The sequence below is a fragment of the Oncorhynchus clarkii genome, chromosome 4, assembly GCF_045791955.1.
Source record: "Oncorhynchus clarkii lewisi isolate Uvic-CL-2024 chromosome 4, UVic_Ocla_1.0, whole genome shotgun sequence".
Taxonomy (NCBI): Eukaryota; Metazoa; Chordata; class Actinopteri; order Salmoniformes; family Salmonidae; genus Oncorhynchus; species Oncorhynchus clarkii.
In genome coordinates this window covers 39,227,103-39,254,338 of record NC_092150.1, presented here as the reverse complement: position 1 = coordinate 39,254,338, position 27,236 = coordinate 39,227,103, and the positions used below count along the sequence as shown (strand labels likewise).

The following is a 27,236-nucleotide window of genomic DNA, read 5'->3' as shown; positions in this document are numbered from 1 at the left end:
AGGAAAAGACAACCGCTGACTTTCGGTCACTTCAACTCTAGACTAGGTTTGTCCGACACACACGGGTTTGGCAATAGGGAGCTTGACAAAAGGGTGGTGATGGTTGGTAAGGCGTTGGCGGTGCCTCCCAAAAGCAACAGTAGTCCTGGGAAGGGGATCTCTTGTGAAAACAGTGTGCGGAGGGCTCGGGGCAGCCGGAGGTAGAGGGGACAGCCCTGGGAACTTTCGGTTCAGCTCAGGCCACCATGAAGCAGTGGGGATATAAGAGCAGGATAGTGTTACCAGCCTGGGGGCAGACAATGGGAGAATGTTGTCTGGTGTCAAACTACCATTCTAAACAGATTATTGTGTTTGTGTATGTTTTTGAGTGGGATTGTGTTGAGTGTATGTGTCAGATTTGTGTGTACGTGTGGTGTGTGTGTGTATGCCATGTGTGTCCTCATCGCGTGTATATGTGTGCCGTGTGTGTGTTCTCGCAGGCCAGTGTACGTGTCGGCGGTGCGGCCCCAATCGAAACACATCGTGGTGATCATCGATCACGGCGTGACCATTACAGACACACAGCTGCAGATCGCCAGAGACGCTGCGCTCGTCGTCCTCAGCTCCGTAGACGAACATGACAAGGTGAGGAGCACTCTTCTGATTTGATTACACATCCCTAACTTCCTGCCCTGCCCCAATTCCCCTTTGCCCCCCTGACAAGTCATCCATATTCGTTCTCCTCTCCCTCTGACGCTAAGAACTACGTATGCCCATTGATGACAATCATGATCCCAGAAGTTGTCGTTTCTGTCGTTCGAATGCATCTGCGATGAGGCTAAAGTGCGTGTCCGTCTTTGTTTCCCTCTCCCCCCAGGTCTCGATCCTGTCCTCAGCGGAGGCGGTGAGGTCCTGTTCGCTGGACCCGTGCTATAAGAGCTACCTGTCTCCTGCCACCAGCGAGACCAAGAGGAAGATGAGCACCTTCGTCAACAACCTCAAGGCTTCCGACAGTCCTACCCTGCACGCACTGGGCTTCCAAAAGGCCTTCCAGCTGCTCCGGAACACCAGCAATATCACCCGCCAACTCACCAGTAAGAACAGGGCACCATGGGAAATGCAGTCTTTAGCATTGGCCACTGATGCCGCTGGCTTGTTCTATAGGAAATGGCAATTTGTTATTTTTCAACACTTGTGGCAATGTATTTGTAAAAATATATATTGAACAAGGAAGTGTGTAATTACTTTATTTTGTGTGTGTACCTGTCAGATACGGACATGGTGATCATCTACCTGTCGTCTGGCATCACGTCCCGAGACGCGTCGGAGCACGAGAAGAGGGACACCCTCCGCGTGGTCAAAGAGGAGAACCGTCACCTCAACAACTCAGTCATGATCCTCACCTACGCCCTCATGAACGGTAGGCACCCTCCACCACACACGGTCGGCCTGTGGTCGAAATCGCCCTCGGCCCCACACGCGCTCGTCTACGGCCAGAAAATCACATCGAGATTCGCTCAGTCAAGAGAAAAGGACATGTCATGGTTGACTGAACGTGCCACGGGTGGTTTTTACAATTGGAATTCAGAATCCAGTATGTTTTGTAATGTGACCAATGTTGTACCAATTCATGATCAGTAGTAGATGTGTTTGTGTCATGGGTGCTATTGCTGGACCTACCCAGCCACCTGGATGGGGGAGGAGGAAGGTGTGAGAGGGGATGGGGGGGGTTTGGGATGGATGTGTCATATGGGAAGGGGGCTGGGTGAATGAGGTGCTCAGGAACCTCAAAGGGCTTTTTGTTTTCTGCAGTGTGTCTGTGATGTGTCCACCTCCCCCCTCTCTATTGTCCCTCTCTTTTACCCATCTCTCCCCCCCCTCCCCTTCTCCTCGTCCTTCCGTCCACGTCCGACACAGAGAGACCCCTCCACAGGGCCTGCATTAGTCTGGAATTAGCACAAATACTTTTTTCATGAGGAAATTAAAACGAGAGACTCGGAGAGAGCCTCGAGTCTAAAGACTTCAAAGGGAGAGTGTGTGTGTGTGTGTGTGTGTGCGACAGTCAAGCGCTGCTTGTTTAAAAGGCTCGGCGATGAAAAGGATTGGGAAATATACAATCGTGCTAAGTTGAGTAGCGTTGTATCCAGAAAGCTCTTGTTTGTGTCCCGCAGGCGACTGTAATCAGTCGATAGAGGTCCGTGTGTCTAGATGTGAGCTGTTGATTATCAAAAGGTGATCTATGGTCTTTTCTCCAGCATCAACTCTGACGTTTGAACTTAGTGGGTGCGCGTGTGTCGACGAGGTGCTGGAACCAGAAGGGCCAAATGGCTGGAAAGGGAAATGTTGAGGAAATGGGCTGTTACTGCTCTGTTGCCATCTAATAATACTTTCCGGTCTCTGTTGCCAGATTGTGGATCACGGACCGACTCAATCTCTCTCAAATACGATAGGAGATACGAGATACGAGAGAGAGAAAAAACAGGAGACTTATTTATGCTTTTAACAGTAACCAGTCAAATCGGCCACAGATTATTTTCGTGGAGTTTACAGAGAACCCCAAACGTTTGTCTACGACCAAGCTGGCTCTGATGTCCAGTCTGACCCTGCGGTCCACACACGCCTGGCTGTATCGACTTGAATCCGTTCACCTCCTATCTTCTGATCAGACCAGGGCTGTAAGCATTAGGCTTGAACCCCCCCCCCCCCCCCCCCCTTTAATCCAATCGGTGAAATGGCTGGCATGCGTTCCACATTAAACCCTGTCAAATGTGCCCAATGACAGCTGTCGGGCCAGCCATGTTGGAGAGGTCGTTCTAGTGTGTCCTCTATGATAAAGGAATATGCCTGGGGGACTTACGCACGCTTTCCCTACGTCAACGTCAACACATTCAGGAGGATCTCCCAGGTGGCTGCTTTTTATGCCCCCAGTGAGAACGATCGGGATGAGCGAGTAGGTGTGTCAGTGTATCAGCGAATCGTATCGCTTTGAGTCCGGAAGCCGCAAAATGATTAAAATCTCTCTTCCCCCCCCCCCTCCTCCACAGAGGGCGTGACCGGTCTGAAGGAGCTGGCGTTCCTGCGTGACCTGGCGGAGCAGAACTCGCTGAAGTACGGCGTGCCCGACCGCTCGGCGCTGCCGGTGGTGAAAGGAAGCATGATGGTCTTGAACCAGCTCAGTAATCTGGAGACCACCGTGGGACGCTTCTACATCAACCTGCCCAACCGCATGATTGACCTGGCCCGCTTCAGCCTGTCCTACCAGGACGCCATGGGAGACGGTGGGTTAGCAACTGGTCCTAAATCAGTTTGTTTTAGTGGCTCACTGTTAATGTTTGGTTTATAAAATCTGACCCCCAAGCGCATGATTGACTTGGTCCGCTTCAGCCAGCCGTACCGGGGATGGGAGACTGTGTTTATATACTGACCCAGGGCTAGTCTTACTGTTAGGGTCGTTATGGTTAAGGTTAGAGCTAGGGTACAGCGATCTGATCCTAAATCAGTGTTAACAAATATATGCTAGACAGACCTGTTCTGCTTTGGCCTGTCCTACCAGGGCCCCATGTGAGACGGGGGTTGCTAACAACTGGTCCTGGGCCAGTTTCCGTTAAGTTACATTTGAAAAATGGCCGTTGTAATTTTTTAGCTTATAGCTGGGACCTAAAAACTGGTCTGGGACCAGATGTGCTCTTACGTGCACATAATGGAGCTATGGTAGAGTGAGCTGCTGATCAGTGGTAAAGAAGGATTTATGAACAGAATCAGATAGATTTTCAGCTCTCGGTGATAAATCAGTGCGGTTGTTTAACTATCTGTGTCTTCCACCCTGCAGGTTTCATCATGACGGCGAGCCGGCCATGTTACTTTGGCAACCTGTTGCTAGGCGTGGTGGGAGTAGACGTGAACCTGGCCTACATTCTAGAGGACGTCACCTACCACCAGGATTCCTTGGCCTCCTACACCTTCCTCATAGACAACAAAGGTACCTTAACTCTTTCTCTTTCTATTCTACTGACATTTTCCTTTGTTTGTGTTCTTGTCTTTTTATTATTTCTTGTTTTGTCGGGCGACGAATAAAACTTGAAGCGCTTTTCTCGCACACACACACACACACACACACACACACACTTCTGCACAGGCTCAGAAAAACCTGGTGTGCTGTTAATACAACTCCTACTGGAGAAATTATTCTCCTGGAGAACAGGTTCCATTGGCAAGTCCTGTTTCAGCCCTCTAGTCGTCCCAGGACAGATGTCTGTGGCTCTTCAGAGCCCTGACTGACTGGGAGGTCCAGTAGGAATATGAACGTGGTGGTCTGAGTGAGACAGGTCAGCAGGCCTCAGAGGGAAAGTCATTAAGTTTACACCCCATTAGGGGAACTACCTGGCTGTGACACACGGCCAGACTGACAGACCCACTGACAGGCCGCGAGGTGACATCACCACAGCGGAGCAGGGCAGGGCTGTCCAGGGTAACAGTGGTTCTGTTCACACAGGGAGAGAGAGACTGAGTCAGGGGCAAGAGGTGGAGTTTTGGCTCGCTACTCCTCTGCCACTCATTTTAGGCTCGCCTTTAGAGAGGCCGAGTGTCACCAACGGCTGCATTTAACAAGTAAATGTTTGCGGATGCTTTTCAAATAAAGGAGGACGTTTCCGTGGCTGGCTAGCGAAGGTTAGGTTTTTGCTAACAATCTGAATGGCTGGCAGTATTGTTATCGTCATGGGTATGTTGTCGGATGACGGCTTGTTGCAACATGGTACTTATTACACTGTTATTACACAAGCCATGATTAATGAAGCTATTCAAGTTGTTAGGTGTGTTCTGACTAACAGGCCACTCAATTAGACAGAGAGTAAACAGTTCCGTGGAGAATGATGCTGTAATGTTAATTGACTGTTATAGTGTGGAGGTAATGATTCTCCTCTCACCCCCCCTCTCCTTCATCTCTTTCTCCTCCCCCTCTCCTTCATCTCTTTCTCCCCCCCTTCTCACCTTCATCTCTTTCTCCCCCCCTCTCACCTTCATCTCCCCTTCATCTCCCCTTCATCTCCCCTTCATCTCTCCTTCATCTCTCCTTCAGTCTCTCCTTCAGTCTCTCTGTCAGTCTCTCTGTCAGTCTCTCTGTCAGTCGGGTTTCGATCCTGTGAAGATCCCCTGACACCGCTGTTCTGCCGTTGTTTTTGGTTACCCAGGTTACACCCTGATGCACCCGTCCCTCACACGGCCCTACCTGATGACCGAGCCTCCGCTGCACACTGACATCATCCACTATGAAAACATCCCAGGGTTCCCCGTAGTACGGGACAACATACTCCGGTGAGTTAGGGTTAACCAGTGTTGTGTAGATGCTGGAAACTCGAGGTGGGCTACTAATGTAGTTGGATGCCTTTTCATCCCCTCTCTGCTATTGCAATCTTTATTTACATATTGTAATCTGAGGTGTTTTTAAAAAAATTTTATGGACTGCAATTCACGCTCGGTGTTATCGTACGAACAGTATTAATTGTTGTTGCTAACCCTCCTGCTCCCTGTGTCACTCCAGGCTGCCCCTGGGCAGTCAGGTGATAGCTGTGCCCACCAACTCCTCTCTGTCCTGGCACACCAACCGGCTACGAGACCCCAGCAGGGAGGCCTACAACGTCAGCTACGCATGGAAACTGGTACGATGCACCGCCGCTCGCTCACCGGCAGTCTCCGTTTAACTCTGTCTCTGTGTATCTCCTCGCTAGAGCTCTCTCTTCTCGTTCTCTCCCCTCTGTCCCTCTCCGTCTCTCTTCTCCCCTCTCTCACTAATAGAGGAAGTCTCCGTTTAACCCTGTCTCTGTGTATCTCCTCGCTAGAGCTCTCTCTTCTCGTTCTCTCCCCTCTGTCCCTCTCCGTCTCTCTTCTCCCCTCTCTCAATAATAGAGGAAGTCTCCGTTTAACCCTGTCTCTGTGTATCTCCTCGCTAGAGCTCTCTCTTCTCGTTCTCTCCCCTCTGTCCCTCTCCGTCTCTCTTCTCCCCTCTCTCAATAATAGAGGAAGTCTCCGTTTAACCCTGTCTCTGTGTATCTCCTCGCTAGAGCTCTCTCTTCTCGTTCTCTCCCCTCTGTCCCTCTCCGTCTCTCTTCTCCCCTCTCTCAATAATAGAGGAAGTCTCCGTTTAACCCTGTCTCTGTGTATCTCCTCGCTAGAGCTCTCTCTTCTCGTTCTCTCCCCTCTGTCCCTCTCCGTCTCTCTTCTCCCCTCTCTCAATAATAGAGGAAGTCTCCGTTTAACCCTGTCTCTGTGTATCTCCTCGCTAGAGCTCTCTCATCTCGTTCTCTCCCCTCTGTCCCTCTCCGTCTCTCTTCTCCCCTCTCTCACTAATAGAGGAAGTCTCCGTTTAACTCTGTCTCTGTGTATCTCCTCGCTAGAGCTCTCTCTTCTCGTTCTCTCCCCTCTGTCACTCTCCGTCTCTCTTCTCCCCTCTCTCACTAATAGAGGAAGTCTCCGTTTAACTCTGTCTCTGTGTATCTCCTCGCTAGAGCTCTCTCTTCTCGTTCTCTCCCCTCTGTCCCTCTCCGTCTCTCTTCTCCCCTCTCTCACTAATAGAGGAAGTCTCCGTTTAACCCTGTCTCTGTGTATCTCCTCGCTAGAGCTCTCTCTTCTCGTTCTCTCCCCTCTGTCCCTCTCCGTCTCTCTTCTCCCCTCTCTCACTAATAGAGGAAGTCTCTGTTTAACCCTGTCTCTGTGTATCTCCTCGCTAGAGCTCTCTCTTCTCGTTCTCTCCCCTCTGTCCCTCTCCGTCTCTCTTCTCCCCTCTCTCACTAATAGAGGAAGTCTCCGTTTAACCCTGTCTCTGTGTATCTCCTCGCTAGAGCTCTCTCTTCTCGTTCTCTCCCCTCTGTCACTCTCCGTCTCTCTTCTCCCCTCTCTCACTAATAGAGGAAGTCTCCGTTTAACCCTGTCTCTGTGTATCTCCTCGCTAGAGCTCTCTCTTCTCGTTCTCTCCCCTCTGTCACTCTCCGTCTCTCTTCTCCCCTCTCTCAATAATAGAGGAAGTCTCCGTTTAACCCTGTCTCTGTGTATCTCCTCGCTAGAGCTCTCTCTTCTCGTTCTCTCCCCTCTGTCACTCTCCGTCTCTCTTCTCCCCTCTCTCACTAATAGAGGAAGTCTCCGTTTAACTCTGTCTCTGTGTATCTCCTCGCTAGAGCTCTCTCTTCTCGTTCTCTCCCCTCTGTCCCTCTCCGTCTCTCTTCTCCCCTCTCTCACTAATAGAGGAAGTCTCCGTTTAACCCTGTCTCTGTGTATCTCCTCGCTAGAGCTCTCTCTTCTCGTTCTCTCCCCTCTGTCACTCTCCGTCTCTCTTCTCCCCTCTCTCACTAATAGAGGAAGTCTCCGTTTAACCCTGTCTCTGTGTATCTCCTCGCTAGAGCTCTCTCTTCTCGTTCTCTCCCCTCTGTCCCTCTCCGTCTCTCTTCTCCCCTCTCTCACTAATAGAGGAAGTCTCCGTTTAACCCTGTCTCTGTGTATCTCCTCGCTAGAGCTCTCTCTTCTCGTTCTCTCCCCTCTGTCCCTCTCCGTCTCTCTTCTCCCCTCTCTCACTAATAGAGGAAGTCTCCGTTTAACCCTGTCTCTGTGTATCTCCTCGCTAGAGCTCTCTCTTCTCGTTCTCTCCCCTCTGTCCCTCTCCGTCTCTCTTCTCCCCTCTCTCACTAATAGAGGAAGTCTCCGTTTAACCCTGTCTCTGTGTATCTCCTCGCTAGAGCTCTCTCTTCTCGTTCTCTCCCCTCTGTCCCTCTCCGTCTCTCTTCTCCCCTCTCTCACTAATAGAGGAAGTCTCCGTTTAACCCTGTCTCTGTGTATCTCCTCGCTAGAGCTCTCTCTTCTCGTTCTCTCCCCTCTGTCCCTCTCCGTCTCTCTTCTCCCCTCTCTCACTAATAGAGGAAGTCTCCGTTTAACCCAGTCTCTGTGTATCTCCTCGCTAGAGCTTCCCCTCTGTCCCTCTCCGTCTCTCTTCTCCCCTCTCTCACTAATAGAGGAAGTCTCCGTTTAACCCTGTCTCTGTGTATCTCCTCGCTAGAGCTCTCTCTTCTCGTTCTCTCCCCTCTGTCCCTCTCCGTCTCTCTTCTCCCCTCTCTCACTAATAGAGGAAGCCAACAATGCAGTGCTGCGTCTTTGTTTTCTGTCCCTCCAGCTCCCATTTAGCAGATCTTAAAAGTGGCCTCTTTTTTAAAAATGTATTATTATTATATATATTTTTTTACTTGGCCCAAGCATTAGAGGGACAATTGCAGCGTTATGGACATTACGTTTGCCGCGCAAAATCACAACTATAATGCCTCACAGAATGGACAAACTAAATATCAATGAAACTCTTTGTCTATAGTAACCCTTGAGCGGAGTGTATACCCAAGAAAGCGGACTTCTAAATATTGGCATGTTGGAGAAGCACAGAAAATAATTTGGATGTGACATGAAATTGACATGCTTTTTGGGTAGATTGAACATATTAGCAGAAGTCTGTTTAGTTTGTAGAGAGCTGTTTCGAAAGGAAAAGGCTTGGCTGAACACAAAAAACATCATTTTGAAAATATTATTTCAACTATTACTTTCAAGAACATTTCTTGATCTAAATCTGTCCGAACAAATTTGTTGTCATTTGGAATGTTTTTTTTAATATGCCAGCAGAAAGGCATAGTGCCTTACGGCTGCATAATTACAGATATTACAGCCTGAATAAAATAGACATCTTTACCCCCCAATGCCCAAATCGAACCGCATTTGGCAGGTGGCGGGTGTTAATTTTAAGCCCTGCTTGTAACCAAAACCTTGTACGAAATATGTTGAATGTGTACCTTTTAAAACAACGCCAGATCTTCAACGTTACCTCCGCTATCAGAAATGAAACTATAGGCTGGGCAGCACCTCCTACTGGAGAGTTGATCCAACTACAGCTATTCGTTTGGTCTCCCATCCAGGGTTTTAAAACCAGACCAGGTTAGCTTTGTTATTTGTCACTGACTACTACCAATGTGCTATCGTGAGGATGGTTATTGAGAGATCCCTTGTCTAAATACACCGAGTGTACAAAACATTAAGAGCACCTTCCTGATATCGTGTTGCATCCAGAGTCACATTTGATGTATTATCCCGAGCTCAAGCAGATGTACAGCAGGTGTCATACAGCAGGTTTTAAAAGGACAAACGAGTTGATTCTGCTTCGTGTTTTCATTTTTTGTTGCCGTTGAAAAATACCGCGGTACTGGTATCGCCACAGCCCTAGTCGGAAGTTCTGTGGGGATCTGCACAAATAATATCATAATCTGTGCAGAATCTCGAACAGCGTTGATCACTTGCACTATGTCCTTTTTTTAATGTCCTCTCAACTACAATCCATGTCATTTGGTTGAGCTATTAGATGAAGCACAGTGGTAACACATTAAGTTGTATGAGTACAAAATGGCCGACGTTAGATTCCCATTTGATCTTTTTTTTTTGTGCTTTTTAAATGGCTGAAAGCGCAGCGGTATTACGCTTAGATGACCACTAAACAAGCAATCAGACGTCGCTTTTCCATTGGAATTTGGTTGTGCTTTTCAGGTGGTTGAAATCACAGTGTGAATACACATTGGGAATTCAACCCACTTCTGGCTGTCTTTTTGAGCGAATAAAGGTTGAAATCTCATTTGAACAACTCAATCAAACATGAGCAAAAATGACCACGTTGAAATGTGGTGTGACCAGTGGAGTACAAGACCAAGACCCCCCCCCCCCCGTTATGTATATCTAAATGAACCTTTACCAGTTGAATATAGGAAAAAATATAATATATTAATATATTAAACATTTTATGAAATATTGCAAAAAAGAAATGTTTTAAGTATATATATGTATATGTGTGTATGTATATGTGTATAGAAATGTATATATCTATATATAGAGAAATGCAACGATATACATGTGCCTATACTGCCGATCCACTTTTCTGGACACTGGATTTTAAAAAGACGCTCCAGGACTATTCACAGAAACACTTCTCCTCTCTCTATCTAAACAAAACAGTGCCGTGTATGAGAAAAGCATTTCAGTGTATATGTTCTAAGAGAATCTTTAGCTAGAACACATCCTTTTGCAAGAGATCAACAATTGCTTCAGTCAAAGTGCGGGGAATTACATCTCAGAACAAGCGCACAGAATGTGGCAAATGCACAAGCCTCCGACGCCAAGATATGATCTGTCACGTCCACAACCGTTATAGATGTTAAGGGCACCAGAATGCCGGGGGGGGGGGGGGGGGGGATACTGACAGTGAAAAGGAAAAACAAATTATAGACCATAACACCTTGATCAAAGTTAGCTTTACAGAGAGAATTTCAAGAGCTGATAAACATTTCCTGGAAAAACAGCATGAACGTTACACTGCCTGTCCCAGCCACCCCTCTATCTTTACAGGACCGTAGAACACGCAAACAAAACGCAACACTTCAATTTGGTCTGTATTGCGTCAATAACATCTCAACCTCATAACTAAAAGTGGGGGACAGCTGTGAGTGGGAAAAACGAGCTCCGGGAGCTCTTTTCTAAATGTCACGAATGTAATAGGGCGGCAGGTAGCCTAAGGTGTTAGAGCGTTGGGCCAGTTAACGAATCCCGTGAACAAGGCAGTAAACCCACTGTTTCTAGGCCGTCATTGTAAATAAGAATTTGTTCTTTAACTGACTTGCCTAGTTAAATAAAAATAAAATGGTCAAAATTCATGCAATTTCCTACAGCGTACAGATCTTGAAGGGTAGTTATAAAAGTGGAAATGACTGACTTTATTTGATCATGCTCAGGTTGACCTTCCTGTCTCTATATTGTTTTGTCAAGGTCAGTGTTAAAAGGATAACTTTGCTGAGGAATGTCTTGTACCAGAGCTCCTAAAAGGTTCTGGTGTGTCGCAGCCTCCCAGACAGATCCACTCCACGTGGTTCATTGAAAAACGTGGACCAGGCGAGTCGTACGCGAGAGTCGCTGTCTGTCGCTGGCGCCGCCGTGACGCACCGCGCATTTATCTATGTATCTCATTGGCATCGGTGCTGGGAAAGGGCCGTGTGTGTGTGTGTGTGTATACACTCGCGCGGCAGGGTCATAAAACACTCGCTGTGACATCTGACGGTAAACACACTTGAGGAGAAGCCGGATAGGAGTATGTGTCGTGTCTGAGTTCTCGAGTTTCTCAACCACAAGTTCGGATCAGTCATATCTTTTCAATGGATCGTACAAATCTCATAGGAAAATATGTGTTTTTTTAAACTTTATTTAACTAGGCAAGTCAGTTAATAAACAAATTCTTACTTACTATGACGGCCTACCGGGGAACGTTGGGAAACACCGATTTTTACCTCGTCAGCTCGGGGATTCGATCCAGCAACCTTCCGGTTACTGGCCCAACGCTCTAACCACTAGGCTACCAAGCTGCGCCTCTGCTCTGTACGTCTCTATTCTAAGTCGAAGCGCCAACACAAAACGGCCCTCCTGTTCTCCCTCCACCTCTCTTCGTCCCACCCAGTGTCTATATTATACTGCTCTGTCTGTGTCTGTGCCCCAAGGGATGGCCTCGTTAACCCCTTCCGCTCCTCTCCCCAGGTCCAGGACACATCGTTCATCCTGTGTATAGTGTACGTCCAGCCAGAGATCCCAGTGAAACACCTGAAGAACCTGAACACTGCTCCCAGCTCCAAGCTGCTCTATCACCGCCTGGACCTGCTGGGACAACCCTCCTCCTGTCTGCACTTCAAACAGCTGGCCACCGTCGGTAAGAACCAAAGCTAAGGCCATAAAGTCGACCGGGGTGTTCTTTGTCTCACAGCTTGCTATGTTTGTAGAACTGTAAGTCGTTATTCATTTTTGTATCTCTCTCTCTCTCTCTCTCCCCCCGTCTCTCTCTCTGTCTGTGTCTCTCTCTCTCTCCCCCCCGCTCTCCCCTCTCTCTCCCCCCCCCCTCTCTCTCTCCTCCCCCCCCCTCTCTCTCTCTCCCCGTCTCTCTCTCTCTCTCCCCTCTCTCTCCCCCTCTCTCTCTCTCTCTCTGTCTGTCTCTCTCTCTCCCCCCCCCGTCTCTCTCTCTTTCTCTCCCCGTCTCTCTCTCTCTCTCCCCGTCTCTCTCTCTCTCTCTCTCCCTGTCTCTCTCTCTCTCTCTCTGTATCTCTCTCTCTCTCTCTCTCTCTCTCTCTCCCTGTCTCTCTCTGTCTCTCTCTCTCTCTCCCCGTCTCTCAGAGAGCCCTACGGTGATGCTGTCTGCAGGGAGTTTCTCCTCTCCCTACGAGCACCTCAGTCAGCCAGAGACCAAACGCATGGTGGAACACTACACTGCCTACCTCAGTGACAACACACGCCTCATAGCCAACCCTGGCCTTAAGGTACACACACACACACACACACCAAGTTTAAAGGTATTGGTAAATGGGGGGAAAACTGTAAAGTTCCTGTCAATATGCTAGTCGTTTAACAGTAGGGATCGTCGTAGAGGGATGCGGCGTCCATATCGAGACGCCATCAAACAGACATCTACCCGGAAAGACTCGTGAGCCAGCACACGAGCGAACGCCACCAACAGAAAGGCAATGAACTGCCGCTCAAGTCTCTTTCTCACCCTTCCTTCTGTGTCTTTTAAAGGAGAAGCTGGAGAAAAGCGCCATGTTTTTGGCAGTCTGTGTGCATAGCCCCCTCTGAACTGAGAGACTCTCGGTAAAGGGTGGGGGGGTGGGAGGAGAAGAGTATCTGAGATCCCGAGTTGGGCTTAAAGAGAGAGCTCTGCTCCTCTCCTCTTCCCAGGCCCATCTAAACGAAACCCTGCCATGTCCCTCTTTGTCCCCCCTGCAGTCGTCGGTCAGGAACGAGGTGATGGCGACCAGTCACGTCACAGATGAATGGATGACACTCATGGAGATGAGTAGCCTCAACTGCTACATTGTGCGCCGTTACATAGCAACGCCCAATGGGGTGCTGCGGATTTATCCCGGCTCGCTAATGGACAAAGCCTTCGACCCAACCCGGAGACAATGGTGAGGTTTATTTAGGGGGGGGGGGGGGGGGGGGCTGCTTTGAAATAATTCCAGACTCCTAGAGAGGGATAGAAAGTTATGTCCTACTGCACAGCGTTTTGGCCCGGCTTAGCACATAACTTTCTCTGTTTTCAGTTAGAATGATTGAATTTGTATGGAAAAGTTTTGAATCTACTAAAACCCTGCGTGACACTTTTCATTTTGCACGGCAGTTGAAGAGTAGGCCGTTCATATATTTTCACCCTGGAATGTTCCGGTAGGAATGGTTGTCAGTCAACTTTTCTTCCCCTCTTTATTTTCCCCCGTCTTTAGTTAGTACGGAACCCACCATGTGTCGTCGTGGAATTAGCATGTCACATCAACTTGTTTGTTTTGCCCTGACCCTGCCCGCCAACCTCCTTAACTGACCTTTGACCCATACAGGTACCAGCACGCTGTAGCCAACCCAGGCCTCATCACCTTCACTGACCTTTGACCCATACAGGTACCAGCACGCTGTAGCCAAGCCAGGCCTCATCACCTTCACTGACCTTTGACCCATACAGGTACCAGCACGCTGTAGCCAACCCAGGCCACATCACCTTCACTGACCTTTGACCCATACAGGTACCAGCACGCTGTAGCCAACCCAGGCCTCATCACCTTCACTGACCTTTGACCCATACAGGTACCAGCACGCTGTAGCCAACCCAGGCCTCATCACCTTCACTGACCTTTGACCCATACAGGTACCAGTACCAGCACGCTGTAGCCAACCCAGGCCTCATCATCACCTTCACTGACCTTTGACCCATACAGGTACCAGCACGCTGTAGCCAACCCAGGCCTCATCACCTTCACTGACCTTTGACCCATACAGGTACCAGCACGCTGTAGCCAACCCAGGCCTCATCACGTTCACTGGGCCTTACCTGGATGTGGGCGGGGCTGGCTACGTGGTCACCATCAGCCACACCATCCACGCCTCAAGGTACTTTGTTTTGAGCCCTTCAAAGAATGACACGATACAGTGAAAAATAGCCGCGTCGGCATTTCAAGCTGTACAAGTGACCTGCACATAAAGGCGTCCAGAGACTGACGTTTTATTAGTTGACCTGCATGTGTAGTTACTGTGTAATCTCTGTGGAGGCTGTAGACCGGAGGCAGCGCTAACACAGGCTGCATGTTAAGATGTGTGTTTATATTCTGTTTATCTTTAAGACACACAAACACACACACACACACACACAAACATACAGCTCTGATAATGCAGGCGCTGTTTGTGTGTAGGCGTGTTTGAGCGTGAGCACATGTGTTTGGGGGCACAGGTGGTTGGTATTCCCTTAATTGGGGAGGCCGGGCTCACGGTAATGGTTGGGGGCGGAATAGGTGGAACGGTATCAAACACATTTGCGTTGTCCCAGACATATTGTGTGAGCCGCCCTCCACTCAGCAGCCTTCACTGGTTGGGGGGGGGGGGGGGGGGGTAGGTTTGCATCCACAAGCAGGGAAGGTAGGTAGAGAATAGGAAATGTGTACCGTTTTTAATAATTGTTCTCTCCTCTCCGGTCTCTCGGTGCAGTTCTCAGATGGCCTCAGGGTATGCGGTAGCCGTGATGGGCATAGACTTCACCCTGCGTTACTTGTACAAGGTTCTGCTGGACCTGCTACCCATCTGCAACCAGGACAAGGGTAACAAGATCCGGTACGTCATTCTTTGAGGGCTCCTTCTCTCCCGTCGTTAAAGGTTTGCGGCTATGCCTGATAGGGTTGCTGAGGGTTGACCCACTGGTGGCTTTGTTTGTTTTTTTTAAGACTTTGAATCAAGCAAATCTGATTTGAATGGCACGTAATACTTAGTTCGCCAGGATCCCAGCATGCCCTCTGCTCAGTGGGAGAAACCATATGAAGAGACTGGCGGAAGTTCTCTGTTGTGGTCCAGAAATAAACTCTATGCTGGTTAGAAGAGGCGGAGAGGGAGGGAGGGAGGGAGGGAGGGAGGGAGGGAGAGAAATGGAGACAAAAGGAGATAAGCTGATTATAATTGCATTCCAGAGACATCCTGTTACGTTAGATGCTGCTGCATTCTCTCCCTCTCTCTTTCTCTTTTCAGTCTCTTTCCCCTCCTTTCCTCTCACTCCCTCCCTCTCTCTTGCTCTCCTTCTCCCTCCCTCCCTCTCTCTCCCCCCCTCTCTCTCTCTCTCGCTCTCCTTCTCCCTCCCTCTCTCGCTCTCCTTCTCCCTCCCTCTCTCGCTCTCCTTCTCCCTCCCTCTCTCGCTCTCCTTCTCCCTCCCTCTCTCTCCCCCATCCTCCCTCTTTCTCTCTCCCCCATCCTCCCTCTTTCTCTCTCCCCAATCCTCCCTCTTTCTCTACCTTTCTCTCTCTCTCGCTCTCTCTCTGAGAGTCTTGGTGTTCAGTGGTTCATGTTTAACAGGATTAACCCAGGGTAAGAAGACTGGGGTCTGGCTGGGGTCGGTTGGGGTTGAATGGGTTTGGATCAGGCAATATGGGGTAATTTAGGGCTCAGAGGGACTTGGTTGGGGTTGATTTGTGTTTGGCTCAGGCAGGATGGGGGTAATATGGGGCTCAGGAGGACAATAGAATGAGCTGAGCTGGATTCTGTCCCATGTGGCGCTCTTTACCTACAGATCCTGCTCTCCCTCTCTCTTCTGACTTAACACCGCTCTCTCTCTACCACCCCCCTCTCTCTTCTGACTTAACACCGCTCTCTCTCTACCACCCCCCTCTCTCTTCTGACTTAACACCGCTTTCTCTCTACCACCCCCCTCTCTCTTCTGACTTAACACCGCTCTCTCTCTACCACCCCCTCTCTCTTCTGACTTAACACCGCTCTCTCTCTACCACCCCCCTCTCTCTTCTGACTTAACCCTGTTCTCTCTCTACCACCCCCCTCTCTTTTCTGACTTAACCCTGTTCTCTCTCTACCACCCCCCTCTCTCTTCTGACTTAACCCTGTTCTCTCTCTACCACACCCCTCTCTCTTCTGACTTAACCCTGTTCTCTCTCTACCACACCCCTCTCTCTTTTGACTTAACCCTGTTCTCTCTCTACCACCCCCCTCTCTCTTCTGACTTAACCCTGTTCTCTCTGCCTTCTACATCCGCTCTGAGCTCTGGGTTCTATTGTGTTGAAGTCAGATGGGTTTCAGTGGGCATGCGTTCCCGTTTTTTGGGGCTCAAGTGCGTGAAGTCAAATTCATTGTACTGACCAGTAAACGGATTGGTACTTGAATGGGAGTCTCACTCTCTCTCTCTGTGTTTAGGTGTTTCATCATGGAGGACAGGGGTTACCTGGTGGCCCACCCCACCCTCATCGACCCTAAAGGCCACGCCCCCGCCGAACAGCAGCACATCACCCACAAGGAACCGCTGGTGGCCAACGACATCTTGAACCACCCCAACTTTGTCAAGAAGAACCTCTGCAACAGCTTCAGTGACCGCACGGTCCAGCGCTTCTACAAGTTCAACAGCAGTATCATTGTGAGTGGATGGGTTATGACGCGGTCACCGAGGTTAGGTTGCGACACAAACGGGGGAGTGCGAGCCCAGTTCGACTGCTAGACAGATGCACACTGTGTTGTCCTCGTAAAACCACTTTGCCCGGGAACGTTTATTCCAACATGTGTAATGATCTATCAGTGTCATAGCCCCACCAAGTGGTGGGAAATAATATAGCAGGCTCACTGTTGCTTACTCAGAAGAAATAACAGCAAAAATACTGTAGGCCCTTGGTGCTTTCCTCGTAAGAGCCATTTCTGTTCAACCGTAGTACAGTAGCGTATTTTCCTTTCTCTCACTGTATCCACCGCCTTCCCCCAGGGCGACCTGACGAACCTGGTCCACGGGAGCCACTGCTCCAAGTACCGTCTGACCCGTATCCCAGGGACCAACGCTTTCGCGGGCATCGTCAACGAGACGTGCGACTCGCTGGCTTTCTGTGCCTGCAGCACCGTGGACCGCCTCTGTCTCAACTGTCACAGGTCAGACACGGTCGCCGAGCACCGAGTTGCATGGGAGATGCGCTGCGGTGGTTTTCTTATTACTGTGAATGAGCGATTTATCTGTGTGAACAGGGTGGGATAGTATGCTTTACATTATTTAAACTCTATTCATAAAAAAAAAGAAATGTATCATCTCTGTAGATAAAAGTCGATTCTTTTTTGATAACATTTTTGAAGTTTGTCTGACTTTTGCTGCAGGATGGAGCAGAATGAGTGTGAGTGTCCATGTGAGTGCCCCCTGGAGGTCAATGAATGTACTGGCAACCTTAGCTACGCTGAAAACAGGTGAGTGCTCGGATCCATAATTACGGTTCTGTATTGCGTAGCCTACCGCCAACAACAATTACAGTCCTGCCGTGTTTAAACATGGTAAAGAGACGCGTGTGTACTGTATATGTGCCAACTCATTAGTGCCTGCAGACTCTTTAGTAGCTCTCTGTTGGTCATCTTCTCCAACATCGTTCCATCAGGCTGTCTGTCATAATAATCAAATGGCTGTGATGATTGCTCAGGTACCCCAATGGTGGAACAAGCTTCCGCCTCATCTCAGGACCCATCCCGAAAACATCTGAACACCTACCCCTTCACAGAGTGTCTCTCTCTCTCCCCAGAAAACAATTGTCTTTTGGTCAGTGCTATCCTTGGGTCCCTGGGATGTCCCTACCCTAAACCCTTACCCTAACCATTCCCCTGACCGTCTAACATGTCAACTTCAATGGAGTAAGGATATCCCAAGGATCCCGGATAGCATGGACCCTTGTCTTTTCCTGCTTGCACTGACTTTGCTGAGGACTACTTTTACTGAGGGAAAATGTGCACGCAGGGACTGTGATATGTGGTTATCTCCCCTAGCTATCTTATCTGTACGCCGCTCTGTATATACAGTACATTCGGAAAGTATTCAGACCCCTTGACTTTTTCGACATTCTGGTACATTTTACAGCTTTTCTTATTTTACATTTTTTTCCCCCATCAATCTACACACGATACCCCATAATGACAAAGCAAAAACAGGTTTTTAGACATTTTTGGAACACAATGCAAATAATCCGGGTAGCCATTTGATTACCTGTTCAGGAGTCTTATGGCTTGGGGGTAAAAACTGTTGAGAAGCCTTTTTGTCCTAGACTTGGCACTCTGGTACTGCTTGCCATGCGGTAGTAGAGAGAACAGTCTACGGCTGGGGTCTTTGACCATTTTTAGGGCCTTCCTCTGACACCAGAGAATCTTGTTTCTCATGCTCTGAGAGTCTTTAGGTGCATTTTGACAAACTCCAAGTGGGCTGTTATGCCTTTTATTTGAGGAGAGGCTTCCGTCTGGCCACTCTACCATAAAGGCCTGATTGGTGGAGTGCTGCAAAGATTGTTGTCCTTCTGAAAGATTCTCCCATCTCCACAGAGAAACTCAAGAGCTCTATCCGTGTGATCATTGGGTTCTTGGTCACCTCCCTGCCCAAGGCCCTTGCTCACTTTGGCTTGGCGTCCAGCTCTAGGAAGACTCTTGGTGGTTCCAAACTTCTTCCATCTAAGAATGATGGAAGCCATTGTGTTCTTGGGGCTGCAGCATTGTTTTGGGCCCCCTTCTCCAGATCTGTGCCTCGACACAATCCTGTCTCGGAGCTCTACAGACAATTCCTTCGACCTCATTGCTTGGTTTTTGCTCTGACATGCACTGTCAACTGTGGGACCTTATAGAGACCGGTGTACACCTTTCCAAATCAAGTCCAGTCAATTGAATTTACCACAGGTGGTCTCCAATCAAGGATTATTTTTGTTGTTGTTTTACTTTTATCCTTTTTCTCCCCAGTTTCTTGATATCCAATTGGTAGTTACAGTCTTGTCCCATCGCTGAAACTCCCCTATGGACTCGGGAGAGGAGATGGTCGAGAGCCATGCGTCCTCTGTAACACAAACCTGCCAAGCCGCACTCCTTCTTGACACACTGCTCGCTTAACCCAGAAGCCAGCCGCACCAATGTGTCGAAGGAAACACCATACAACTGGCAACCGGCGTCAGCTTGCAGGCGTCCAGCCCGCCAAAAGGAGTCGCTAGAGCACGATGGGATAAGGAAATCCTGGCCGGCCAAACCCCTAACCCGGACGACGCTGGACCAATTGTGCGCCGCCTCATCGGTCTCCCAATCACGGCCGGCTGTGACACAGCCTGGGATCGAACCCGGGGCTGTAGTGAAGCCTCAAGCACTGCGATACAGTGCCGTAGACCGCTGCGCCTCTCGGGAGGCCCGCAATCAAGTTGCAGAAACCCAGGGATGATCAATGGAAACAGGATGCATCAGAGCTCAATTTCGAGTCTCATTGCAAAGGGTCTGAATACTTATGTAAATAAGTGTTTTCGCTTTATCATTATGGGGTATTGTGTGTGTGTTGCTGGGAAAAAATATATATTTAATCCATTTTTAGAATAAGGCTGTAACGTAACAAACAGTGGGGAAAGTCGAGGGGTCTGAATACTTTCCGGAGGCACTGTTAAGCGTCTGTTAAATTTTCTAAATGTAATACACACACCGAGACGCCCGTCTTCAGTCAACCATTTCACTGTGACTGCATCATTCCACTGACAAACTCTACGTCTGGCTGGCAGGGGCTTTTTTTTTTGGGGGGGGGGAGAAATGGAGGAATGTGTGGTATATAAGGTCATCCACAAAGCTATCGTTCTGCAGACAGTCCGGCATTCACGTGTCGTGTTCCCTCTTTTGACCTTTGCTCTATAATGCTAGTTTCTCCCTCAGTTGAGCTGTTGAAAGCCTGTAGCCTAAATGATAATTGAACCGTCCTTATCCCTTGTTGTCTTTTCCGTTCACGGATTGAACTGTTTTGGCCACGCCGGTTCTCCGACTTCATTAGCCTGACTGCCGGTGCCAGGTGTCTTTTCATGGTTTGGCTTGCACATTGCTGCTGTTTGACCGTGCGGTCGCCGGGTCATGCATTTCTGGCGCCCGACCGCGTGGTCCACGGTCATCGTGGTCTGACCACGTGCGGTTGTTCTTCAGGAACCCCAGCTGCGAGGTGCACCAGGAGCCCCTCTCTCTGACGGTGATGGACTCCAGTCTGCAGGACACCCTGCCCCAGTGTATCAACACCCGCTGCAGCCAACGCTTCACCAGCAGGTAGAGCACACGAAGGGGTTTAACACTCTGTTTGGGTAGTCCATCTGTAGATGCTCTTCACCAGCAGGTAGAGCACACGAAGGGGTTTAACACTCTGTTTGGGTAGTCCATCTGTAGATGCTCTTCACCAGCAGGTAGAGCACACGAAGGGGTTTAACACTCTGTTTGGGTAGTCCATCTGTAGATGCTCTTCACCAGCAGGTAGAGCACACGAAGGGGTTTAACACTCTGTTTGGGTAGTCCATCTGTAGATGCTCTTCACCAGCAGGTAGAGCACACGAAGGGGTTTAACACTCTGTTTGGGTAGTCCATCTGTAGATGCTCTTCACCAGCAGGTAGAGCACACGAAGGGGTTTAACACTCTGTTTGGGTAGTCCATCTGTAGATGCTCTTCACCAGCAGGTAGAGAGATGCTCTTCACCAGCAGGTAGAGCACACGAAGGGGTTTAACACTCTGTTTGGGTAGTCCATCTGTAGATGCTCTTCACCAGCAGGTAGAGCACACGAAGGGGTTTAACACTGTTTGGGTAGTCCATCTGTAGATGCTCTTCACCAGCAGGTAGAGCACACGAAGGGGTTTAACACTCTGTTTGGGTAGTCCATCTGTAGATGCTCTACGGACCAAACAGTAACAATTTCAACTCACAATCTACTAATCTCCAACTTAACCTTTACCCTAATCCCTTGTTTTTTAAACCTTACCTTAAACCTAATCCTAACCTTAGCAAGCACTTGCTTATTGACAGACTGTCGGTTGCTAGTATGACCATTTTGTATAACATCTACAGATGGACTATGCCAAAGAAATTGTGACCCATTACAGCCCACATCACCAACCTGGGGGAACGACGGGGAGGAAATACTTTAATTTAGGCCTCACCTTGTCATCTGTCGGTACATGGATGGATTAAATAATGTAGTGACGCTGATTTCAGAAGAGCAACGTGTCGGATGAACTGTGAAGGAAATCCCTTGTACGTCATAGACTTGATTAACTCTGACCTTTTACCCTGTGGTCCTCAGTGACTGTTTTGGCGTGCTGGACTGTGAGTGGTGCATGGTGGACAGTGATGGGAAGACCCACCTGGACAAGCCTTACTGTGCCCTGCAGAAAGAGTGCTTCGGGGGCATCGTGGGGGCCAAGAGCCCTTACATGGACGGCATGGGGATGCTGGGTGAGTTTTTCACATAAACCTTGCTGTCACGAGGTCATGCAAACAGAATGAGCTAGTGGGATAGACTCTTGTCCGGTGAGTTTTCTCCTTTTGTAGATGGAATGTAACCATTCGCCCTTCTCTCGCTCTCCCCTCTCCCTCTCCCTCTCTCCCTCTCCCTCTCTCCCTCTCCCTCTCTCCTCTCCCTCTCTCCTCTCTCCTCTCCCTCTCTCCTCTCCCTCTCTCCTCTCCCTCTCTCCTCTCCCTCTCTCCTCTCCCTCTCTCCTCTCCCTCTCTCCCTCTCTCCCTCTCCCTCTCCCTCTCTCCCTCTCTCCCTCTCCCTCTCCCTCTCCCTCTCCCTCTCTCCTCTCTCCTCTCCCTCTCTCCTCTCCCACTCTCCTCTCCCCTCTCCCTCTCTCCCCTCTCCCTCTCTCCCCTCTCCCTCTCTCCCTCTCTCCCTCTCTCCCCTCTCCCCCCCTCTCCCCCTCTCCCCTCTCCCAGATGAAGAGGTAGTGTCTCTGAACATGATGAAGAGTGCCCCGGTTGGGCCGGTTGCCGGGGGTATTATGGGCTGCATCATGGTGCTGGTGTTGGCTGTCTACGCCTACAGACACCAGATCCACCGACGCTCACATCAACACATGTCCCCTCTGGCTGCACAGGGTAAGACAACCGTGACGTACTTAGGATGACCGTCGCCCAGAAACAACGGACTGTGTAAATGCAGCTGGTTGGCTCATGCAAGCTGGACAACGTCGGTGACGCCGGTTGACCTTTTTCCGATTTAGGTTTGATTCAAGTCTCGTGCACAGGAAATGTTATTGTCGTTCGAGACCACTTTGTGGTTTGTGTAAGTCCGCTATGAAGGTGTAGCCAACTCCAAGACCATTATTGCTCCGATGTTGCCTGAGCGCCTTAAGTCTTAGTGTTGCTAGAGGAAGCTGCTACGGCCGCCATGGGAATGATATGTAAAAATGAACTGCTGACCTTCCTAGACGCTGCGGCACAGAGGGGCCTCTTCTTAAATGTAATATCTGTCATTCTTAACCCTGGCTAAAGAGAATCCATCGCTCTCTCCCCCCTACAGAGATGTCCGTCAGGATGTCTAACCTGGATAACGAGAGAGACGAGCGAGACGAGGACAGCCACGAAGACAGGGGGATCAGTAAGTACGCCGTATACACCGAGGTGGACAGGACACCTTCCTGATATTGAGTCGCAGCCCCTTTGGCCCTCAGAAGAACTTCAGTTCTCGTCAGGGCGTGGACTCTCTGCAAGGTGTCGAAAGCGTTCCGCGGGGATGCTGGCCCCTTGTCGACTCCAATGCTTCCCACAGTTGTGAAGTTGGCTGGAAGTCCTTTGGGTGGTGGACCGTTCTTGATACACAACGGGAAACTGTTGAGTGTGTGAAAAATCCAGCAGCATTGCAGTTCTTGACAGGCGCCTGACACCTACTACCATACCTCATTCAAGGGCACTTCAATGTTTTGTCTTGCCCATTCACCCTCTGAAAGGCACACACACCCAATCCATGTCGCATTTGTCTCAAGGCTTAAATCATTCTGTAACCCGTCTCCTCCCCTTCATCTACACTGATTTGTGAAGCGGATTTAACTAGTGACGTCGACAAGGGATCATGGCTTTACCTGGTCAGTCTATGTCCTAATGTTTTGTACACTCGGTGTAGATTAGTGTCCGTGTGCTTTTCCTCACCAATGGGTTCCAATAGTAATTCAAGTGTTCTGTAAGGCGGTGAGCCGTTGCAATCCTGAAAGGAACTCTTGGAGCCCTCGTTAAAGGCACAATCCCTGATTTAGTTTCCCGCTTGAAATGACCGCTGAGCAGCGAATAAATATTGCACCTCTAACTTGATCTGACCGTGTGTTCGCTAACCTTTGCCCTCGAGTTGACCTGGATTGTTGCCTTGTTGTTCCTTGCCTTCCAGTCAGCAACACCCGGTTCATCGCGGCGGTGATCGAGAGACACACCCACAGCCCTGAACGCCGGAGGAGGTACTGGGGACGGTCAGGGACGGAGAGTGACCACGGTAAGACCACAAGACGACCACCGAGGAAGCGGGGTGGTTAAACGGGGGGATAAGTCTGAAAACCCACATAACAGGTAGAACACGCTGCCTTTTGTTGTTCCCTCGCTTCTCCTCTGGAGACGAGTCTCTTTCTAGCTGCCGCCGGTTGTGTAACCACTGATCAGAGAGGGAAGTGGAGGAGAGGCAGTTGAGAAATGGATAGAGAGAGAGAGTGTAAGAAAGGGGACTGAAGGGCTTCGGGGTAGACGGAAAAGTGTTCCGGTTCTATTCCTCGGCCCAGTCGGAGGTGTCCTCCCACAGTCCACGCACTCACACAGTTGAAGGGTCTCTGAACACACACACACACACACACACACACACACACACTCACAGGTTTAACACAGTGTTTGAGTGTGTGGAAACACTGAGCTGGTATCTGTTGGTACACCCGTCAGGGAATTGGAGGGGCATTTGGTGTTTGTTCGGGGTCAAGGATGTTGTCTAACAGCCTGCAGGCAAACAGACATCCTGCCATGGGCATTAGTAATTCAGCCTCTCTCTGTGTATTATGTCTTTGTGTAAGTTATTACCTCACTCCTGACCTTTTCACATCCTCCGTTTCAGTCACGGTCTCTGTTTTCTCACACCCTGTGCTCCTCTGGGGGGGGACTGACGCCGAAGGACAACAGCAGTAGCACTGTCTGAAATGTCTTCTCATCAGGAGATGGCAGGAGTTTTGGGTAGGAGAGAGGAGCTATACAGTCGTTGGCGCTGAAGTCAGTATCTTTCCTCTCCCCCGGATCCTATTGAAGTTCCCTCTGACTGTTTTCAGTGGAACATTTCGAAAGCCCAAATCCCATTCAGAAGCTCTGCTAGCAAGTCTATCTCAGTACCTCTCTGTTTCGCTTAGATAGATTCCGATAGATGCCCAACCACTGCCCACTCCTAAACCCATCATCCACTCCGATCTACCTTCCACTACGCTCAGCAAGTTTCTCTTCTTTCGACAGTTCTGGTGTTTTCTAAGAGTTTATGTTTTCTCTCCGGAGTCTAAAGGGCCTGAGGGCTGCTGAGTGTTGGGCGTTTGGCAGTTTGAGGCAGAGATGAGATGTACGATGTTGCAGTGGCAATAATCTGCGGGGATTCAGAGGAGAGATGGATGGAGGAATAAATAGAGAGACGTTGAAGATGGAGGGATTGATTCAAACATGTAGACGATTCCCCCCCCCCCCCCCCCTTGAATGCGCGCTCATCCCCTCCACTGCGGGGGCACACATTTTCCCTTAGCTCGCCCCTTCAAACCACCCCACGTACAGCTCCCTTTCTCCAGAGATTTCTACAACGATTGAGATTTCACACGGATGTAATTAATGAGGCGTGATGGCCAAGAATTGTGTTCCCGAGACTGTAATTATAGATCGCCGTGAGTCTCCTCTGGCGTGTAAAAGTCTTATTTGCTTCAGACGTTTCTACTGCTCTGTCGTAGTACGCTGTTCAGATTACAGGAAGAGGCAGCGAAGCAATCGCATGGCATCCAAGTTTGGGACACATCACTGTGCTTCTGTGTGCTTGTACATGTATGTATGTATGTATGTATGTATGTATGTATGTATGTATGTATGTATGTGAATTGAATGTGTGTTCCTGTGTTTTGTTACATCAGGCTACAGCACCATGAGTCCTCAGGAGGACAGCGAGAACCCTCCCTGCAACAATGACCCCCTGTCGGCCGGCGTGGACGTGGGTAACCACGACGATGACCTGGACCTGGACACGCCCCCTCAGACGGCGGCGCTGCTCAGCCACAAGTTCCACCCATACCGCCACCCGCCTTACCACCACCCGCTCCACACGCACCGCCTGCAGGCGGCCGTCACCGTGCACAGTGTGGACGCAGAGTGCTGATCCTAAACCTCCATTCCCGCCCCCCCCCCCAGGCCTGGGCTCTCCTCCACTCCCACCGGCCCTCTTCCTCCACCTGGCTATGCCTCGCTACATTGGCGGGGTCCCTGACATACAATGCTACCACTACCGTCACCTCCAGACTCCACCACCATGTAGGCTCCCACTGGGCCCAGCCAGGGTGAGGGGAGGTGGGCTGAGAGAGAATAGGGCAGACCCCCCCCCCCCCCCCCCCCCCCCCTTACCCCCCTGTTGGAAGTTTCCTTAGAAGATCATAGACTGTAGGAGGAACACTAGCCCTTGAGAGCTCAGCTCAGAACATTGGGTTGGGGGTTGGGGGGGTGAGATGCAGCTGCTGGCCTTATTCTAAAAGGGTCTGAACTTGTTTAAAAGTGTAAACAGCGATAAAAAAGGAAGGATTATTAAAGGATTATTTTTCGACTATTTATTGAACCGGATTTGAGATGGATCAGAGTAGAGACTGACAGTGTGGCTGGAGCTGAACTGAAAGGACTCTGGTCGCTAAGGTAACCAGAGTGGCTGATCATGGACCACAGAGAGCCTCTCCTGCACACTGCCCTCGCTTTCTGTCGAGGATGCATCGAGGCAGTGGTTATTCACGCTATCGTTTTGATTATTTTCAGTTGAGAATCAGAAGTCGTTGTGAAGATAAACTCTTTGCGATGACTGGACGAGCTGAATAGAAGACATTGAGAAACCCACCCACTTGTCTGAACTAGATGTGTCGTACTCCGATCACCTGGCCTACCGTCAGTCACTGGGGCTGCTGTATGACTGAATAAGGAAGGGGCATGCAAGGACCCTGGCAGAATGACTCAGACACAGGAAGTACAGTGCCCATGCTTTGGTGTCCTGTTATCTGCCTGAAAAGAAAGGTGATGAGTAATGATGAGGCTTGGTGGAATTGGTTGGTCTGTCTTCGGACCTCACACTGGCATCTGGACCTGGTTGACCAAGCTATGGCTCTCTCTGTCTCTATGCCTGAGTGGGACCTATTAGTGTTGAACAGAGGTGTGTGTGTGTGTGTGTGTGAGAGAGAGAGAGCTGTTGTGGCTGCATCCATTTTTATGTTCCTTTTGCGGTCAATTAATAATATTAACACGCAGAGTGTGCTACAGTCATGGTGTGTGTGCGTGTGCTACAGTCATGGTGTGTGTTTATGTGCGTGTGTACACTCTGCGTGTGCTACAGTCATGATGTATGTGTGTGTACGTGTACACTCTTCGTGTGCTACAGTCATGGTGTGTGTGTGTGTACACTCTGCTTGTGCTACAGTCATGGTGTGTGTGTGTGTGTGTACACTCTGTGTGTGCTACAGTCATGGTGTGTGTGTGTGTGTGTGTGTGTGTACACTCTGCTTGTGCTACAGTCATGGTGTGTGTGTGTGTACACTCTGCTTGTGCTACAGTCATGGTGTGTGTGTGTACACTCTGCTTGTGCTACAGTCATGGTGTGTGTGTGTGTACACTCTGCTTGTGCTACAGTCATGGTGTGTGTGTGTGTACACTCTGCTTGTGCTACAGTCATGGTGTGTGTGTGTGTACACTCTGCTTGTGCTACAGTCATGGTGTGTGTGTGTACACTCTGCTTGTGCTACAGTCATGGTGTGTGTGTGTGTACACTCTGCTTGTGCTACAGTCATGGTGTGTGTGTGTGTGTGTGTGTGTGTACACTCTGCGTGTGCTACAGTCATGGTGTGTGTACACTCTGCGTGTGCTACAGTCATGGTGTGTGTGTGTGTGTGTGTGTGTGTACACTGCTTGTGCTACAGTCATGGTGTGTGTGTGTGTGTACACACTGCGTGTGCTACAGTCATGGTGTGTGTGTGTGTACTCTGCTTGTGCGTGTGTTTGGTCTGATTGTAGGAAGGTGGTCAGAGCATCTCCATTGAAGGCATCATTACATGTTTTAATTGTTTCCCCCTATGACTGTGTGCTAGTCCTCATTCATTTAGTTTGGGTAAAGAATGTCTCTTTTTTTTCCCCCTGAACGAATAGTATAAAGTGTACATATGTTAAAATAAA

At 49.6% G+C, this 27,236-nt stretch overlaps 1 protein-coding gene across 1 annotated transcript in view; it reads left to right on the top strand.

Annotated features, from left to right (window-relative positions):
* Positions 1–25,603, top strand: part of LOC139406802 (VWFA and cache domain-containing protein 1) — an 80,450-nt gene extending 54,847 nt beyond the window's left edge. The window contains exons 6-26 of the mRNA XM_071149851.1: positions 480–624; positions 857–1,073; positions 1,250–1,399; positions 3,024–3,257; positions 3,809–3,958; positions 5,169–5,292; positions 5,519–5,636; positions 11,569–11,737; positions 12,196–12,338; positions 12,802–12,983; positions 13,843–13,953; positions 14,545–14,667; positions 16,246–16,462; positions 16,802–16,962; positions 17,182–17,268; positions 19,993–20,109; positions 21,133–21,284; positions 21,765–21,926; positions 22,351–22,428; positions 23,209–23,310; positions 24,953–25,603. Of these exons, the coding sequence (XP_071005952.1) occupies positions 480–624; positions 857–1,073; positions 1,250–1,399; positions 3,024–3,257; positions 3,809–3,958; positions 5,169–5,292; positions 5,519–5,636; positions 11,569–11,737; positions 12,196–12,338; positions 12,802–12,983; positions 13,843–13,953; positions 14,545–14,667; positions 16,246–16,462; positions 16,802–16,962; positions 17,182–17,268; positions 19,993–20,109; positions 21,133–21,284; positions 21,765–21,926; positions 22,351–22,428; positions 23,209–23,310; positions 24,953–25,194 (3,184 nt within the window). The 3' untranslated portion in view covers positions 25,195–25,603. The remainder of the gene's footprint in view (positions 1–479; positions 625–856; positions 1,074–1,249; positions 1,400–3,023; positions 3,258–3,808; positions 3,959–5,168; positions 5,293–5,518; positions 5,637–11,568; positions 11,738–12,195; positions 12,339–12,801; positions 12,984–13,842; positions 13,954–14,544; positions 14,668–16,245; positions 16,463–16,801; positions 16,963–17,181; positions 17,269–19,992; positions 20,110–21,132; positions 21,285–21,764; positions 21,927–22,350; positions 22,429–23,208; positions 23,311–24,952) is intronic.
* Positions 25,604–27,236: the final 1,633 nt, after the last annotated feature.